This window comes from Homarus americanus, unplaced genomic scaffold, assembly GCF_018991925.1.
Source record: "Homarus americanus isolate GMGI-L3 unplaced genomic scaffold, GMGI_Hamer_2.0 scaffold367, whole genome shotgun sequence".
NCBI classification, from domain to species: Eukaryota; Metazoa; Arthropoda; class Malacostraca; order Decapoda; family Nephropidae; genus Homarus; species Homarus americanus.
In genome coordinates this window covers 15,216,569-15,237,511 of record NW_024743709.1, presented here as the reverse complement: position 1 = coordinate 15,237,511, position 20,943 = coordinate 15,216,569, and the positions used below count along the sequence as shown (strand labels likewise).

The 20,943-nt window shown below is 41.3% G+C and overlaps 1 protein-coding gene across 1 annotated transcript in view; it reads left to right on the top strand.

The window, feature by feature from the left end:
- LOC121877287 (galactose-specific cell agglutination protein gsf2-like) overlaps window positions 1-20,256 on the top strand; it is a 96,584-nt gene extending 76,328 nt beyond the window's left edge. Inside the window, exons 2-3 of the mRNA XM_042382965.1 lie at window positions 19,407-19,820; window positions 20,228-20,256. Coding sequence (XP_042238899.1) covers window positions 19,407-19,820; window positions 20,228-20,256 — 443 coding nt within the window. The remainder of the gene's footprint in view (window positions 1-19,406; window positions 19,821-20,227) is intronic.
- Window positions 20,257-20,943: the final 687 nt, after the last annotated feature.

Genomic DNA, 20,943 nt, shown 5'->3' with positions numbered 1-20,943 from the left:
AAAACAAACAAGAAAGAGCAACACTATATGCGTAACCTTAAAGATGGGGGAATATCCTGTCAGTTTCACAAGGACCTGGCGGGACCCCCAGCACAATCACAAAAGATGAGGAACATCCCTTCAGCTACACAAGGACCTGAAGGGACCCTCCAACAAACCCAAAAACATCACCTATATTAGGATGGCATTTTAAACTAGCTTAGCTTAGCTTATCTAAACTCCCTTGCCCCTGGAGGACTGAGGGACGTCTGTCACTGGTTTAACCACAAAACAGCCCCCCGCAAGGTGGAAAGCCCACCTGCTTTCATTATCCTTCTGTACTTCCCACTTCTTAACTGCACCTTGCCCTAAATATCCTTGATCACCTCAGAGCCACGGCTCTCTTATCTCGGTGTCCTGACTGACTGACTGAGCTACGTCTTTCCGGTGCTGACGCATGTCTGCTTCTGTATGCAGTTGAGTTAACTCTAAATTATTGACATCTTCTCGTGTGATGGTTGTCCAAACGTTATAGTGTGGAGTGATCGTCCCCCAGGTGAGGGGGTCGATTTGGCAATTTTTTCAGGTTTGTCTTAAGACTGTCCTTATACTTTTTCAGTTGCCCACCAACGTTAAGTTTCTATTAGTTAGTTGACTGTAAAGTAGCTGCTTTGGCAGTCCATGCGGGTAACATGGCCAGTAGAGCGAAGTTGTTCATGGATAATGGTAACCTCGATGCTCCTACAGTTGGTGTCAGCAGGAATACTGGCCTTCTGTATGTGACCGATGTCTCGCTGCCATATAGCAGGGTGGGGAGGACCACTGCTCGATATACGTGTAACTGTGTAGATAATTTCAACTGCCTACATGTGAAGACACGGTTTCGGAGTCTGCCAAAGGCTTGAGGTGCACACTTGATCTGATGCTGAATATCTTCATCAATGTCCGCGGTGGTGGACAGGTGGGAGGCAAGATACCGAAAGTGGGTAACATTAGAGACGGTAGTAACGTTAAGCTGGATGGATGGTGGAGGTGTGTTTACGCAACTGCGTAGGTGTTCAGGATATCCTGTAGATCGCGTTCAGTGTGAGCGACAAAGGTGAGGTCGTCTGCGTACTGAATTTCAGCAATTGAAGCTGTCAACACCTTTGTTCCTGCTTGGAATCGTCTTATGTTGAAAAGACCCTTCATCCAGTCCTCGATGTCCACCCCGCCGGCTAAATTGGCACTGGCACGAGTAAGGAAAGCAGCCAAGAACATGAAAAAGAGAGTTGTGCCAGTACACATCCTTGTCTAACCCTCGTTTTGATGGGGAAGAACTCAGACTGGGTGCCATTGTGCAGGACACTGCCGTTCATGCTATCGTGGGAGTTGCCTCACAATGGAGATGGATTTTGGTGGACAGCTAAAACGGCTGAAGGTCTGCCAGAGGGCTTCATGTTGAACCGAGTGAAAGGCCTTGGTTAGGTCGATGAAAATCATGCACAGGTCACTTTTCCTGTACCTGGCGTTCAACAAAGATCATGTCAGTGGTGCCACGTGATGGTCTAAACTCTTAAGCCACATTGTGATTCTGGGAGGAAGTTTTCCGCCTCAGTAAGAAGTCTGTTTAGGAGGACTCGAGCAATAATCTTGCCAGTTACGGACAGCAGCGAGATCCCCCGGTAGTTGCCAAAGTCTGACTGGTCTCCCTTGTTCTTATAAATATTTACGATTGAGGCGTTTTTAATAGCTTGGGGGATATCCTCCTTTTCCCACATATTCTCCAGGAGAGAGTGGAGATGGCTGGTAAGCAGAGGTCCTCCTGCTTTATACACCTCGGCTGGGATTCCATCAGGCCCTGATGCCTTGTTATTTTTCATCTGTTTGAGGTGGGTCAGCTCTGGAATCTGAGGGACTTGTTGGGTAGTCAGGACATCCACATCGGTGTTTCGGTTGAATAGTGAATGGTAGTGCTCCTTTCAGCAGTGAAGGATGCCTTCATTATCTTTAATTAGGGAGTTACGGTCGGATGAACGGAAGGGAGCAGCGTCTCGAGTGATTGACCCATAAAATGTTTTAGTGAAATTGAAAAATTCGCGCATCATGCGCTGATCTGCAAATTTTTGTGTTTCACTTGCCTTTTTTTTAAACCAGTCGTTCTTTAGATTGCAAAGTTCACGCTGGGCCACTGCTTTCTTCTTGCGAAAGGTATCGGCTTTCGTCCGAGACTGGGGGTTGTTTAGCTAGTCAGTTAAAGCAGCACGTTTTTCATCGACGAGTACATTGATTGCCGGGTCATTTTCATCAAACCAGTCCTGGTGTATTCTTTCGATCTGGCTGAGGGTCTCTCTGCAGGTTCCTGTTATGAGTGTCGAGAAAATCGCATTCGGCACTGGGTTTTGGGTTGTTTGTTGTCGGTTTGTTTATCACACCAAGTTCGAGATGCTCTCTGAAAGCATGTGCTACCGCTGGATCCTCCAGACGCTTAGTTTTAAAACCTCTTCTGGAGGCTTTTTGCTTTCGCCATTTTGGGGCGACGTTAAGCGATAGCTTGGCTCTGACGAACCGGTGATCAGTGTCGCAGTGGTATGAGCCATGCATAGCTCGGGTAATGACGACATCTCGGCGATCTCTTTACTCTGACAATGATGTAGTCAACGAGATGCCAGTGTTTGAATCTTGGGTGTTGCCACAAACACCTTCAACTTATCGGCCTGCCTAAACAAGGTATTGGTGATAGTGAGGTTGTGTGCAGCACACTTGCTGAGGAGGAGTAAGCCGTTGGGATTGCACTTGCCTAGTCCATTTCTCTATGGTTCCCTGCCAACTCTGACATTGAAGTCACCATGGAGCACAACCTTATATTCTCTGGGGATAGAGGTTAGCACTCTGTCGAGGTCGGCGTAAAAGGCGTCCTTGATGTCATCCTCTGTATCCAGTTTTAGGGCGTATGCACTGACCTAAAATGCATAAACGTAAGTGATTCAGTGAGACTCGGAGCATCACGAGGCGCTTGTTGATCCCAATAGGCATTTCAGTTAGACTGTGTAGGATGCATTGGCGGATGGTAAAGCCGACTCCATAAATGCGGTTTCTCTCCGCAGCAGACTTACCCTTCCAGAAGAAGGTATAGCCAGACCCCCGTTCTTTGAGTTGACCCTCTTCTGGGTGCCGGGACTCGGTAATGGCTTCTATATCCATGTTTTACCTAGCCAGTTCTTCTGCCACAAGCGCATTTCTTCTTTCAGGATGCTCATTAGTGCCAGTATCCAGAAGGGTCCTGACATTCCTTGCAGCGTCCAGAAGAGGTTGTATAGTTTTTATTAATGTTTTGATCTCTGATTATGATTGTGTTTTCGACTGCATTAAGATGGCCTTACTGGGTGCAGTTGCCCAGTCAGGTTGGTTTTTTAGGCAGGCTATGTTTAGGGCACCATTTCTAGCCCCCTCCCAATTTGGGATGAGCAGAGTGACTCCTCTAAAGAGCTGCTGAGTCGCACAGACAGGACCGGATTGCACTGCTGCCTAGATCCCAGTGCATAAACGACCATTATATCTGTGCCGCCCATGTGCAGAGTTGTGACTAGAGACTCCCGGCATCATCTCTACCTGTCCCCTTCTCCACTCGTCCGGCGCCATACGACTTTTGGGGGTATAGGGGTTTTGATGATGATGATGAGAGGTATGATGAGCTGGGTGATGGCTGTGCGTGAGTTGATTTACGAGTATGTGCTGGAGGCAGCCTGCAACCATACATCCTGTCTCTCCCCTTTCCTGATCCAGTTGTGCAAGTGTTGCAATGACTGGGGAGAGGGAAAGTTGCAATGGACAACTGATAGCCCAGTTTGTTGGGTTTCGCCTTCTTAACCTGTCCATCATGAATTGCCTTTGTCTGCCGGTGTAGTCGTTGGGTTCCCATGGAGGTGAACTCTTCCGCCTGTACCACTGTTTGGTGGTCTTGTTGGAGCTCTGTAAGTATGTCTGCCTGATGCGGGGTCCACCGCAGATTTTTCGTTCGGGGTTTACTCCAGTAGCCTTATACCTACCAAGGTTAATCCACAAGGGACTGGGGCAATGGTTGGTAGACGGCAGGACGTATCCACAAGCCAGTGGGTCTATGCGCCGTCCCTTTGGGGCCCACTGCTCCTCCAGCCTGGGCCCACGAGGCACCCAGTTACCGTGTGTTGCCATGAGGAGGCACAGCAGGAGTATTGATGGTGAAGAGGCTGTGTACTGGCAGGGGAAGACTTATGCAAGTTTCTTCTCAATTCACCACGAGGGCTAACCAGCGGCAGTAGCTGAAAGCGAAAGGAAACAAGTAGTGCTTGCACCTTAACACTAACATAATGCTGCCACACTAGACGCATTTCACCACCCTGTGTGCGAACACACACACACACACACACACACACAAACCATATTATATGAACCATAGGTCAATAACCCGTTGGTGGCTTATTGAGACGCATCTGTGATTAGTGGTAAACATTGCTAATTAGCCGCTTTGACGGAGATCAACGCTTTTTTCGTTATGAAACATTCGATGTGAAGGCCACTATTGCTGGTGAAGCCAGGGGAGTGCGTGGGTGTGATGGAGAGGGAGAGAATACTGATTACACGTCTGTGGGGGGGGGGGGTGTTGTTAACAAGAATTCTGGTCAACGTTCCGTTTAGATATTCCCGCCCCATCCTTCCATTTTGCAATATCTTGATAATCATCCCACCATTCCCTCATTTGCGGTTATTAACATAATTATGATCACCCACTTCTGAATCCTGATTAACAATCAATTAATAATTTAATACTTAGAAATGTTCTCATATTAATGTGACCTTTAATGGCTTGATAAACTCGTCGTTCTTGAGGAACGTTTTATCAAGTTCTCTGTGATAGTCTTTTTCAGAACCTTTAACAGTTTAGTTTCTTCCTCTTCCTCCTTCACACCTCCATCACCATCTTCATCTTCATCATATTTTATGAACTTCTTCACCATCATCATAATTTTTTTTATTTTGCTCACTGTGAAACATTCATTCAGTCTTATTTTTTCCTGACAATTACCTTACTGCACTTTTACTTACAAACTTCCCACGGGTAGCTAATCCAGAACCACCTCGTTGAAACACCATGATCGCCATAAAGCTAATGGCAGTTCGTATACAATATTCTTGACCTCTCCTGTTGTCTGTGTAGCCTAAATATTATATCCAACATTGACAGATGACACCCACTTGTCTCTCTCTGGCTGGTCTCAGAATACACTGCTACAAATATTTCATTGTTCTCCCTGAAGACTTTCTGTTCCAACTGTTATATATAGAAGTATTTTTTAAGGCTGAATTCATATGCCCCTAATACACCGCATATTTCTTAGCACCACCACTACTGACGTATACTCCCACCTCTACATCCACACCACTATATCAAAACCACTACATCCACACCACTACATCCACACCAATACATCCACACCAATACATCCACACCACTACATCCACACCACTACATCCACATCAATACATCCACACCATACATCCACACCAATACTTCGACACCACTACACCCAAAACCACTACATCCACACCACTACAGCTACACCACTACATCCACGCAACGACATCCACACCACTACACCCTCACCTCTACGCCCTACACCCACATTACTACATCCACATCCCTACAAACACACCACTACAGCCACACCTCGACACCCACACCTCTATACCCACACCTCTACCTCTCACGCAAATGTGAATAACAAAGTGTGCGGCCAGACACACTGTCCCACACTCCTGTACACACGCAGTTGCGATTAAGTTACCCCCTTTATGCTTAATAACTAAACAAAGAATTTAGTTGAGATACTCTAACATTCAATGCCATAATATCCTGACCACGGGGGGCTAGTTATAGAGATCCTTAGTGAACTCTACTCTGTAATGTTTTGCGCTACCGCTCACAGGATGAGTTTGGGGTGCACAATAAACTAGCTGCTGTTAGTGGCAAAATAAAAAAAAATTAAATCACTACACCCACACTTCCACCCACACCACTACAGCCACACCACTACACCCAAACTACTACATCCTACACCCACACCACTACATCCACACCACTACACCCACGCTTCTACTCCCACACCACTACACCCACACTGCTATAGCCACACCACTACGCCCACACCCCCATGACTCCTATCACATCTTCAGTACGTGTAACCTGCAAGAACACAACCTGTGACGGAGCTGTTAATATTCAATTTTGTTTCAGTAAATGTTATTTTGTCGCCATTATTTTTCTCAGCTCATCTACGTAATGCTATAAACCTTTGAAAATGTAGCAATTTGTCGTGCTATAGTGCCTCTTTAAATTAACTTTCTCGGCCTTGGTTTAAGTAGTAAGGGAGAAGGATGTGTGGTGGGGCAAGGTAAGGAGTTCACGTTCATAATGTGAACGTGAACAACTTTAGCGCCTTCTCCCCTGGTCTGTATTAATGTCCAGGGGAGAGAGCGCCGAGAGCAGTGAGTTCTTATATGTCTGATAGTAGGAAGGAGGGCAGCTAAGACTGCGTGCGTGTATTAATATTTTCTGTGAAAAGCAAAACAAAAAACACTTGAAACCGTTTACGGGTTTATGACTCGTGTTATGCATGCACTGTGTGTATTAGTTCTTCGGAAGATAATGTATCTTTATTGTGAAGATACATAAGTAAAGTTATTTTTATATCTTCCTCAGTTTAGTGTTCTATAGATTGTACTAGAAATGAACTTTGTAATAATTAGCACAAAAACTTAGTTTCGGTTGTCAGAAGCAGGATACGTAAAGGTTCTTCTCATAATGTCAAGAGTGATACAATACAACTTTATTTTTTTAACTAAAAACCTCAATTCAACGGTGTTATACTCTGAGACTTGAAGTTCTTCGTCCTTCAAGGCTTAACTGGTAGGAGGAGCCTAGTATAATATCTCGTTCTTGATTGGTGCGCCAAATGCAGGTAGGAGGAAATAAAAGATATATATCACAGGTAATTGGTGGAGGAGTTTGTAATGGGCGGAGCCCCAATGTTTATTTTGTTGTTGTGAACTCTGGAGGTTTTTGTATTGGAATTTTATGATAATTACCTCGTTAGCGAGAAGCAACTGCGGTGGAATTATTTTCAGTTCTTTTGTGTGGGTTTTGTTTCTACTTTGTCTACAAAGATATACGATACCAAATTCAGTCTCCTTTACTTTGTATATTGAATTTATTTTATTTTATGGACTGCTGACTATGTGATTCATACCATCTTAAAGTGACAGCTCTCGCTCACCTTACCCAACCGAGGAGTGTTTACAGCTGCTGATGAAGAATTGGGTTAACCTTTTGGCCAGATTCTCCCAAATTTCTCCAGTTTTAAAGCAAGACATGCAGAAGTGTGCTAATATTGATAATTCTGGGTGTATTAACGCGTTGTGCGTGCATGTGCGAATTGGTGCGTAGGTGCGGGTAAGAATTAGTGCCGTGCAATAATAATAATATAATAATAATAATAATAATAATAATAATAATAATATTTAACGGTTTATTGAAAGAGCATGGGAGCCAGAAGGCTGAAAATATGCAATTACATAATTGGGGAATGGGTCAAAAGGTTGACAAATAATATACAGGTAACATAAGTGATAGAAATATGATCTGTAATAACTAGGTGGGGGGAAGGTTATACTACAGGGCATTTCAATATAGTGGCAGTGCAAAAAGGTAAGATTGCCTGGGAGTGAATACACTGGTTGATTTCGAGTTATTCATAATTTTTACAATGGTTGGGACTGGGCTGTTCTTATAGCGATCAGTACATGCTCGTATGGGCTGGGTGCGGTTGTGGATTCGAACAGCATTTCGCGGACGAGGGATCTCGGGTGGAAGTAGGGAAGCCGGTGTCGGGGATGGTGCAGAAGCTTCTCACCAAATTTGCAGATGAGGTCGTGGTGATGGTCAGAGAGAGCCGTGAGGGTCAGTGTGTTGAGCGCTTCTTGATATGTGGAGTAGGAAGAGGAGAGAATAGTCTTGAATGCCCTCTTGCACTTTTTCGAGGTGTTTACGTTGTGTGGCATTTAGGGAGGAAGACCAGGCAGGGGAGGCATAGGTGAGCTTGAGAAGTTTGAATATTGAGTAAACAGTGAGGAGCTCGGGCGTCGGAACTCCGAGGGACTTGAGTCGGCAGAGGAGGTGGAGACGAAAACTGGAGGATTTGACAACTTTACTGACATGTATTTTCCAATTTGGTTTGTTATCTATAGTGACGCCGAGGAGCTTAGTGGAGTCTACAACCTGCAGTGTGTTGGGGCCTAAAATAATGGAAGGGGGTGGGACAGCGTAAAGGGGAGAGGTTGATGTGCATAACCATGGTCTTGGTATGGTTGATGGTGACGTGGTTGTTGGTGGCCTAATTTTGGAGCCTGTTCAGTAAACCCTGGAGGACGGTGGAGTCGGGAGCCGAGTTGTTGACACTGATCCCAATGGTGGAGTCGTCGACATATTTCCAGCGAGCAGAGGTTTCTCTTGGGGCATCATTGATAAGCGCAAGGAAGCAGAGCGGTTCCATCTTGTTGCCTTGGGGGACGCCACAGGTGAGTGACTGAAAAGTGGAGACAGACCCTCGTAAGCGTACGGCTTGGCGTCGGTCACTAAGGAAGTGTGTATGACATGGTTTCAGACTTCTTCGAAACTCGAGATCGATAGCTTTGTTGATGATTAAATTGTGGTCAACTAGGTCAAATGCTTTGGCGAAATCAATGAAGGCGATAGCCACAGACGTTTTTCGTTGTTCCAGATGGCGGTATATGTAGCCGAGAAAGCTGACAAGACAGTGAGTGGTGGAGGAAGTTTTCATAGTGCAATGTCAGCAATAAGCCCAGTCAAACACGAAACTTTCACACATTAAACTGGGAATTGGGGTGATGACAATGGGTCGTAGCTCATTTAAGGATTGTGGGCTGGTTGACTTGGGCACTGATGACACATATGAGGTCTTCCAGTCAGCTGGGCATCTTGCTTGGCTGAGGGAAGCATTGATGATGGAGCAGAGGGGTTTAGCTAGTTCCGGGGAGAACTCCTTGTAGAGTTTCATTGGTAAGTCAATGGGGGTGGTGAAGCGCTTTAACTTCAGTTTGTCCAGACGTTCTTGCTACCAGCCCTCTTCCCCACTGACTTAATAGAAGAATTTGAAGTAACAAACGTCTGGACATTAGATAATGCGTGTGTGTGTGTGCGTGCGCGAGCGTCTTTAAACCACGTTCTTATCTGGTAATGTTAATAACCATCTTCTCTTTGTTCCAGGTAAATGACAGATCGGAATAGCTTCGTCTTCGTCTACTTTATACTCGAGATACTCAGGTACAGTAGTGCTGCCTCTTGATGCTCTTTCTTGCTGCGGTTCGCTGTAACACATTATCTAGTGTTGAGTAAATTCCATATAGACATTAGATAATGCTCTCCTCTCCATACTGTGAATTGTCTGGTAGCATAACACTTGTCAACACACACACGCTGGTCAACACTTGCTTTTGCTACCTAGCAGCACTTGTCAGCGTTATATTGCCCCACGGACGTTGTAATACAGAAGAGAATAAGTATTTACTTAGGAATCAAATTAAAAAAAAAGGAGAATTTTAGTCACCATTAATGCTACGAGACGCGTGAAGGTAAACACCCAAAAGGTTGTGAATTGTCTCTGGCCATCTTGTTTAAAGTATGACCAAGTGAAGGACTATATTCCTCAAAAAATCCTCTGAGGATCCGTTACTGTAACCCACAAGGCGCTACCAAGAATTTATGCGTTAAACCTCTCCCCTTATTTTTCTCTCTAAATTATTGTCTCGGCCAAAGCACACTTTAAGGATCATAATCCAATTAGAAAGACTGTGAGCACAATAGACCTCTTTTGACCCATCCCTGTAGAAAAATGTTCAGCAGAATCTGTTTACCGCGAAAAATCACAAGCTCTTAATTAGTATTTGTTATATACTTGAATAATTTTTCTCACTAATTTTTTAATGCATATTTTGACAATACATAATAGACCCTAAATTTAACTACTTTCTCTCCAAAATGCTAATATCAGTAAAGTGTATATATGAAATAGTAGTACTGTACTATTACAATGGGTATTTACTACAAATACAAAAATATCGCCGTCTTTGCATTCCTTAAAGCATTCTTATTCATCTCCAAATCCCTCGAAACTTTATAAGTAATTGTAGTATTAGTGTTGTCCCTCCGCATATGTTTAGAATGCTTTCGTTTACACAACCCATTGTCCTATTCGTAAATTACTAGGGTAGATATTTCAGAATCAGAAGAAATTAGCTGTTATCAGGGTTTTTTTAATCATTGTTCAGTAATATTATGGGATATCACAAGTACCAAGGCTATACCCCACTGCCCTACTTGAAGTTAATAATTTCACCTGGATGTCATAGTCAGGGCCTTGGCTCATACAACCACTGTTTACCAGGTGTTTGGTCAGGAACACTTCACTACATGTGTAAACATCGGTCGCTGTCAGGTGTTCGTCTCTCCTGACGCTCATGAATATCTATCCATGAAACGAACATGAACTTAAATGAAGTATTAAACAAATTATTTAGTCTTTCGTAGAGCGAGTTGTGACGATGTATGATCACCAAGCCACAGCGAGTCATGATGACCTCGTGTGTAGAGCAGCAAATCGTCAAGTAGTTAACCTATGGATGCAATATTAAGAGGTAAATAGAGCATTTTATATAAGAGTTGAAAATCGAATTTCTTTACTTCCAAGAAATAAAGTTTATATTTTTTTATAGCTCACACAGTTGTTTAATGACTGCCAAACCTTGATCTTTTTCATATAAAGCCTTAACAACGTGTGTGGTTTAAAGGAGATCGTTGCAAAAGTTATCGAGATGTCGTCTTGAAACAATCGGCAGAAGAACCGAGAAATGTAGACTGAACCAAGAAGTTTCCCCTGCGCTAAAGAGTTATTAGTGGGTGACCAATTTCTATTTGTGGTATTAAATGCCTGCCTATATAAGTTACAACAGTGACTTGTATAATATTGGTAAAACAAGAGGTTATGAAAATTAAACAGTTTTGGAGATATGTTTCTGTACACTGTGTCACGAAGAGTACAATACTTGGGAAAATCATTTTACCTCCAAATGCAGCAGAAAGAAACACAATTTGCCATTTAATATGGAGGTCGTAACTTGACCGACAGTATCATAGACATCATTCCTCTCAGTTTCATTTTCGGCTGACTTCCTGTGACTGCAGTGCGTCCTATAAATTTAGACTATAAAAGAACTCTGAGGTCAGTGTTCGCCCCTCACACTCGCCCTACATCCGCACACTGCAACTCCCTGCTTCACTAACACAAACCATCCACCCACCCATATATATATTTATATATATATATATATATATATATATATATATATATATATATATATATATATATATATATATATATATATATATATATATATATATATATATATATATATATATATATATATATATATATATATATATATATATATATATATATATATGTATGTGTGTGTGTATGTATGTGTGTGTGTGTGTATGTATGTATGTATGTGTGTGTGTGTATTTATATGTGTGTGTGTGTGTGTGTGTGTATATATAAAGACAGGACAACAACGCTTGATCTAACAATTATTAATTAATGCTAGCGGACAGTTCTACATCTGCTAGAATGCTCAAATAACTAACATGATCGACGAGTGACCTGAGGGACGGAAGCACTGCGTGTCCCCGACGTGACAACCTGACCTGCCTTGTTGCTACCCTGGTCCTTCTGTTGTGTAAATGATGAGTCATTGTGTCACGCAAGATTAGCCTTTCTCTTGGGACAGTATCAGGAATACACATTGTCTGTCCTCCATCACATCCCCAACTTCATTACCGTATGTGCTGAACCGGTGTTTTATTTTATACATTGACAACAACTGAATTCAATAAGTCTTACTTAGTATACATAAGTTAAACACCATCTTATGGTTTTCTCAGCAATATAACCACTAGTTATTTTCTGTATTTGTTTCTACCCAAAGTTAAATATTATTCTGTACATGGCGACTTACCACAATGTACCAACAGTGACCAAGGTTTTCCCAAATAGAATCAAGAATATTAAAGGCTGACAAATGATGAGACATAGGTAATTTAGATCTTAAAACTACTCTTAAGTCAAGGGAGATGTGCCTCATTTGTGCTACAGAAATGGCAGTATAATTTACTGTCGTTGAATAACCTTTACTCAAAAACTTAAAACATCAAGGTCCGGTTAATCAATGCCTCGCGGCTCAAGGGATCATATTACCAACGTCTGTGTACTGCTTATTAATCTGTTTTATATTATGTTTACTTGTGTATCATTATTATTATTATTATTAGTAGTAGTAGTAGTAGTAGTAGTAGTAGTATTGTTATTATTATTATTATTATTATTGTTGTTGTTGTTGTTGTAATTGTTAATTTTGTTGCCGTTTTTGTTGTTTATATTGACAACTTTTTTAAAGCTTCTGTGTCTCCGTAGTGTTCTCTTAATGTATTGAACGGTCTGATCTTAAGACTAGTATTTAATGCTTTGTTATTTAACACCATGTATGACGTAAACTGAAGAATACTGTACGCGAGAGGTTATACATTTCTTAAGATCTAACTAGCTTTTATGTACACTAATTTTGTTTACGAAGTTTATTCACTTAAATTGGTTATCTTTAATTGGTTCCCCTTAATTGATTCCCTTATATTTGTTCCCTTTTGTTTCTTCCCTTTAGTTTATTCAAACTCTCCTTAATAGGATGTTACTCGTTCTAGCGAAACAACCCAAGAAGGATCACTCTTGTTCGCCATGCAGGAAATATTCACGCTACGAAAAACACAGACACGCCTCCAGGGGACGTCTCCAGCTATAACATTTTCAAAAGGCCAGAAAATTCCACTTGGTGAGCATACACTAGAGTTTTCTCGAGGCTTGACAGAGTTAAACCACACAATTTCCAGAGCTGTTGAGACAAGTTGGATACATACACTGTGTGGTCTGTAAAGCTTTGCTCTAGACAAGGAAATAATTTTCGTAAAGCTAAGATGTACGATGCTTCTCTTCAAAACATTTTAAGAAAGTTCATTTTGTTGTCTGTCGGCACTACTCCGGTTTCCTAGGAACATCTTTCTTAACCACTTTCATGATATCTGGCTCTTCCCTCTCATATTTATGCAACTGCCTTTGTTAACGTTGACTTTTATCAGTGTAAAACAACTGAAACTTGTCCTCAGTATGCTGCTGCTCCTCTCTAACAATCCATTAACCAATTACGGGAATTTTGGTAACTTCTGCAGCAAGCGCAGTGGTGGAAGAGACCGTCCCAACAACTCTAGAACGAGAGAAGTTGTTTTGGTTCTATCTGGCGACCCTTCAGTTTGGCCAGCTTCGATTTGGCTTTTAATTCGTCTTGGTTGTCTTTCTTGAGATTCAAAAAACAGACGAGTTCAGCTTGGATGTGTTCATTGTTTGATAATTTTGGTTACGTTTATTAAGAACTTTTAAAAACATAATCTATTGAAGAAAAATCTGACTTATATACATTAAAACATATGACACGAACACAACCGTATCTCCCCTAGACATGATAATTATATACTGAACGGATAAATGCATAATAACCATTATTATTATTATTATTATTATTATTATTATTATTATTACTATTATTATTACCGTTTATATTAATATTCTTTACCTATGCATCTTGCATGAATTTTATGGTAATTATATTTTTAACTTGAATTTCTAAAATCTTAGGCAGTTATTATTTTGGTGAGGGGACTCCATAAGTTCTTCATAAAAGTCAGAACCATTTTTCCCTTGCAACACCTTAGGTTAGATTTCATTAAAGTTAGTCATATGGGTTTGTGGTTTTTCTCGCTACATAATTTTTTGGGGGGGTTAGTGAAATCTTAGACATAATTTGGCTGTAAGGTTTTTGCTATGAGGTCCAATTATCTTTGGGAGAGGAAAAAGACGTAATTATTCGGTAAAGATATACTGTAGATTAGCACATGGATGAGGCACTGGTGATGAAGATATTTATATTAATTTTTATATTAAAACATTATTTAGACAGATATAAATTGGGCAATAACAACAACATTGACACGATTGAGCCAAGTGAGAGCCTGAGCTCTCTTAGTGGCACCTGGTATATACTGTTCATTTATCTCACGGATTTATTATATAACATTTAGTATCATGTGGATTGCTGCATGTAACATGTGTTGGTAATACATATTAGAATGTTACCACGATTATCATCGTTTTTTAAATTCATGTTATATATATACACTTATTTATGGTATACTGTAATCGATATACAGTAATGTGATAATTGGGTGGCAGCGATTCAGCATGAATTGTGTAATGTTGAACACAAAGAAAGACACAGTCATGATCGTGTCGTGGTGACAAAATATACTGCAATAATATTTTTTTTCATGATGGTATATAATGGTGCAATAAAGTAAAAAGTAGAAAAGTAAGAGCTACAAACATCTTAATACGCACCTGTAGACCGTAGATGTCTTTTAGGAGGTTTCTCTGGTTTGTCCGGAACTTGAAATAATTATTTCCAATCACGTGATTAACTGACTAATAAACAATAAAGTACAGCACAGCAATAAATATTAACATCCTCAAACTTCAATATTTTCAATTTAGAAAACTGTTAGTTTGTGTGGTCAGATATTTTTTTTTCAGGACGTGTGACAGACAACTGGGGGCTCAAGGTTTATGTTAGTTATAACAGGAAGCACGAGGGGGAGGGTGAGGGGCGTAGAGAGTGAGATGTTTAGGTTTTCAGGAAGAGACCATGAACACTGGAAACGATTTGTTGTCTCAAAATGGCATAACAATTGATATATATATATATATATATATATATATATATATATATATATATATATATATATATATATATATATATATATATATATATATATATATATATATATATATATATATAGGATCATATGAAGATCCTCCCCCAAACCTGCTTGGGGAGGATCTTCATGATCTCTTGCCACCTGGGGAAGGTGGATCATCAGTTGGATACTTTGGGGAAGGTCTTCCTTAGTCCCAAGCGCTTTCGTGTAATTCACATCTTCAGGGGTGAGTACAGACTAGAGAGAGAAATACAAATCAAGGTGTATATATACAGAGGAGGGTGAGACCAGGTCCACAATGGTCAGGTATTAGGTAATGACCCTACTAATCTTTAAATAGCACACAACGGTTGGTGGTCAGGTCAGATGGTCAAGTGACCCGGCCTTCTCACCTGATCACAACAATTCACAGGAGACCATATCACAAATGGATGGCTTTACTTTATACTGATACATGGCTTCCATAATGAGGAGGTCCGTCTCACAGTTGCTCCTGCCAAGAACTGAGAAATCAGACGGCGAAAACAGATGGTCATGTTGGTGGGCGTGGTTACGGATAGCTGAATGTGGTGGTTGTGTGATTAACTGGCCTTTCCGGACGGAACGGCCCAAGTGTTCATGGATGCGAGTTATCAAATGTCATTTTGTTTTACCTATATATGCTGCCCTACAGCTAGCACACGTAAATTGATAAACAACTGAGAATTGCAGGTGTGTGGGTACGGTGTCTTTAATTTTAAAGAATTTTGTAATTGAACTCTGGGTTTTGAAGACTAGTCTAAGAGAAATTTGTGGATAGAATTCCTTGAAAAGCTTCTTTAAGTTTGTTTTTAATTTTGCGGAAAGTAAATTTTATTGTATATCACCTGTATTTTTTAAAACTTTTTAAAACTGTTTTGTTCTCTAGGCTCTGGTGATGGAAAATGATTTTCCGAAACGTTAGTGATTAAAGAAACCCAACTTAGTCAAAATGTTTGTGTTTTCCCTAGTTCTCTTCAATATGAAACTACGCGTTCTACGTAGCAAATCCATGAGACAAAGTAACACAAAGTACTAGTTATTGTGATATGCTAATGTTATAGGGTTAATGGATGTGAGGGTGACAGCGTTAGCTGAAATGGACTGTGGAATGTATAAGTTTACCATTAATATGATTCTTTCATCATAGTTCAAGCGATGGAGTAATTTAGTATAGTTTTGTCATGGATTTTCTTCGTGTATTGAGGATTTGAAGACCCCTTGGCTAGTGACCTTTTACACGAATAAGGGAATCTTGTCTTTAACCTGTAAACCCGATAGAAACAGCTTAAACAAAGCTTTGACGTTTAGCAGGAGAATGTTGTTCTAGCTTCAGACATTGTGGGAAGGTGAGAACTTGTACTGATAAACTAATATTCTAACAACAGTGTTGACGGGGTTCTCTGGCCAGTCGCCGTGTGTCTCTGGCACATTTTTCTTCTCACTCGTCCACTTGGGTTTTATTTTTACTTTGTTTTTAACACCTGCCATCCAATGCCACTCTACCTCTATTTGTGTGTGTATTCAATAAACCCTTTTTCTGTTTCATTTTATGTTGTTGCTTGTATGCTTTATTCGCCTGCTGTTTTTCTTTCATATACTGCATATATATATAAATATATATATATATATATATATATATATATATATATATATATATATATATATATATATATATATATATATATATATATATATATATATATATAATGTGTGTGTGTTATTCATCTCATGGAGTGGAGAACACGCCTACACCTTCCTCTTAAGCTGTGGGGGATTGTTCCTTATTAATGGATTTCTTATTATTCTATTATATCGTATCGAAGCATAACGTTGATATTAAGAGCCTTCACTTTTAAGGTGAGTCAAGTCATTATGAAACGGTAGAGTTGAGGTCTTATTACATAACTGGGGTCTCTTACTCCTGGAACTAGATGACAATCCTTTATCTATAAACAATCAGGATAACAAACTGTCCTGGTAAGATTACAGAATGAATTCCTCTAAAGAAATACAATTCTATAGTTATAATAAGAAAAACAAAACAAGGTAGGTAGGAATCTACCTGCGTATGTTAATTATAAACCTTAATTTCAAATAATTTTCAGACATCTAAAAAGCGAAGCAAATTCTTGATTTCTTATTCCATCGTGTAAGTAATGGAGGGGATCAGGTTTATTTAGTTGGCTTCAGGATGCAGTAGATCCTATCCAAGGGTAGCCATGCACAATATCAAGAGACCTAAAAGAAGGCAACCATAAATTGTATATACGTATATAACCATATACATGTTTCAGTGAATTCTCTGAACATATATATGATAGTATGTAACATGAAATATATGTGTATTTGTTACTCTGCACTTTTTTTTCTGTATTGTCTTAATTTCTGTATCCTAAAAAAAATCACTATAAATACAGCGATCCAAATTTAGTATTCCATCAGTGTTAGTTGCGTCATTCAGTCCTGTTGTACTGTATGTGTGTTGTTCTCACGGGGTCTACTGTATACTCTTATCTTTTTTTTGCATGTGAAGTGTTCATTGTTATTAATCTGTTTGTTTTTATCCATCATACAGTATGTTTCATACCACTCTCGGATATTGCCTTGCCCTCTGTGTGTACTCTCACGCGTCATAGTTTCGATGCACCCTCTACCCCTACTCCTGACTCGATGGAAGTCGTAGCTCTGGCTTCATACCGAACGTCCCCCCCCACCCTCAACCCCCTTTCAACCCCTCTCAACCCCCCACCCCTCCTCTCACCCCCTCTATCACCCCCCCCACCCATCGTTCAGTAGTGCAATGTGGTAGCTCGAAGCTTCGCTGGATTGTACGAATAGCAGTTCATGATGTAATATTTGAGAGAATATATACACGATACAGGTTTCATAAGTGACTTCATAACACTTTATTTACCATCACTATACTTAACATCACTATACAAGAGGGACCGTTCGGGTTGCAGCCCTGACTACGACTTCCCGCTAGCCAGGCGTAAGGGATAGAGGGTGCATTGAAACTATGGAGCGTGAGTGTACATGTTTCTCTGTTTTACCATTTATCATTCACACATTCACCTCTCTCTCTCTCTCTCTCTCTCTCTCTCTCTCTCTCTCTCTCTCTCTGTTTCGTTGTTTCCCTAAACCGTGTATTTCATCACATGTTTTTTTCTTTAGAATTTTTTCTTCTTGTCCATGCAAGAGTAGTAGTCCTCCTGTCACACATCCGCAGATGTAAATGAGGTCTTGTCGTGTACATGTTGGCTCGGATGGCAGTGGAGAGATCCTTCTAAATGATGCTATCCTTATCCTCAGTCCCTCCTACAACACTGGGGATCCGTCTACAGCAATTGGGGTTCCTCATGTAACACGAGAGATCCTCTTGCAATACTGGGGGTCCTCCTGCAACACCGAGTGACGCCTGCAACACTGGGGTCCTCTTGCAACACGGGGTCCTGTTGCAACGCTGGGGTCCTCTTGCAATGCCGGGGTTCCTCTTGCAACACTGAGGGTCCTCTTGCAACACTGGGGGTCCTCCTGCATTACTGGGGGTCCTCTTGCAACACTGGGGTGGTCTTGCAATACTGGGGGTCCTCTTGCAACACTGGGGGTTCTCTGAAAGAGGGTTGTTGCTCTCATCCTCAGTCCTTCCTGCAACACTGCAGAGATCTGCCACCCAACGTGAGCCTTGTTATTGTGTTCAGCGTTTTTATCCCAGGATGCACCAGAGTTTCTCAAATTGTTCTCTTGGTAAGTTTTTCCAGCGAGTGCAATCCTTTTTTCTGCCTTTATTTTGTTTGTTTGTTTGTATGTTTTTTTATCCTTGAAACTCTCCTCTTGCTTGTACGTTTTATATGCTTGAATACAGTTGTGTGTGGGTGTTTGTGTGTGTGTGTGTGTGTGTGTGTGTGTGTGTGTGTGTGTGTGTGTGTGTTTAATTTTGTTGTTATTATCACTACACACACACACACACAGTGAGTGAGGTGTGTGTTTATCTTCTGGTTGATTTCCTCTGTTTATTCATTTTTCATCTTGTTCCGTTTACAGTTTAATGTTCTTGTACGTTTTCCCTGTTAGCGGATATACACCGAACACTTAACGGTATTATTATGTTCTGGAAGCTTGTACAGCACTTGTGTATGTTCTGTGTTGATATACTCTACTTGCCTTGGTCTCTCTGTTTGTACTCTTGTATTAATTATATTGTCTCTTATTTTACTCTTCTGCTTGTACACTTTTCTCCACTTGTGCAAATTTCTTGATTAGTACACTCTTTCCAGCTTGTACACCTTTATCTAACACTTTTCTCAGCTTATACACTTTTCTCCGGATGTACACTTTTTCCTCGTATGTACACTTTACCCTGCATGTACACCTGTCCCTACAGGTACACTTTAACCTATATGTACACTTTCCCCTGCATGTACACTTATCCCTGTAGGACCACTTTCCCCTGCATGTACACTTATCCCTGTAGGACCACTTTCCCCTGCATGTACACTTATCCCTGTAGGACCACTTTCCCCTGCATGTACACTTATCCCTGCAGGTCCACTTTCCCCTGCATGCACACTTATCCCTGCAGGACCACTTTCCCCTGCATGTACACTTATCCCTGCTGGTACACTTTCCCCTGCATGTACACTTATCCCTGCTGGTACACTTTCCCCTGCATGTACACTTATCCCTGCAGGACCACTTTCCCCTGCATGTACACTTATCCCTGCTGGTACACTTTCCCCTGCATGTACACTTATCCTTGCATGTACACTTTCCCCTGCATGTACACTTATCACTGCAGGACCACTTTCCCCTGCATGTACACTTATCCCTGCAGGACCACTTTCCCCTGCAGGTACACTTTCCCCTATATGTACACTGATATCTTGATACATATCATATACCACTTTTATTTTTCTCTACATTTTCATTCTCCTCGTGAAATTTATATACATGTGTTACATTGAGACGTGTATAGTGAGGCTGTTGTTATGTGAATTCTATTGTTAGTGTCTTAGGTTCTTGTATTATGACTTGTTATATTGTTGTTCTTGCAGTATGGCTCTTTATTTCAGTGTGGCCCTTGATTCAGTGTGGTTCTTGATTCAGTGTGGCTTTTGATACAGTGTGGCTCTTGATTCAGTGTGACTTTTGATGCAGTGTGGCTTTTGATGCAATGTGGCTCTTGATTCAGTGTGGCTCTTGATGCAGTGTGGCTCCTGATGCAGTGTGGTTCCTGATGCAGTGTGACTCTTGATGCAGTGTGGCTCTTGAGCCAGTGTGGCTCTTGATGCAGTGTGACTCTTGATGCAGTGTGGCTCTTGATTCAGTGTGGCTCTTGATTCAGTGTGGCTCTTGATTCAGTGTGGCTCTTGATGCAGTGTGGCTCTAGATGCGGTGAGGCTCTTAATGCAGTGTGGCTCTTGATGCAATGTGGCTCTTGATTCAGTGTGGCTCTTGATTCAGTGTGGCTCTTGATGCAGTGTGGCTCTGATGCAGTGTGGTTCCTGATTCAGGGTGGCTCTTGATGCAGTGTGGCTCCTGATGCAGTGTAGTTCCTGATTCAGTGTGGCTCTTGCTGCAGTGGTTTTGATGCAGTGTGGTTCCTGATGCAGTGTGACTCTTGATGCAGTGTGGCTCTTGAGCCAGTGTGGCTCTTGATGCAGTGTGACTCTTGATGCAGTGTGGCTCTTGATGCAGTGTGGTTCTTGATGTAGTGTAGCTCTTGATGCAGCGCAGCTCTTAATTTAGTGTGGCTCTTAATGCAGTGGTTTTTGATGCAGTTCGGCTCTTGATTCTGTGTGGCTCTTGATTCAGTGTGGCTCTTAATTCAGTGTGGCTCTTGATGCAGTGTGGCTCTTGATGCAGTGTGGCTCTAGATGCGGTGTGGCTCTTAATGCAGTGTGGCTCTTGATGCAATGTGGCTCCTGATTCAGTGTGGCTCTTGATTCAGTGTGGCTCTTGATGCAGTGTGGCTC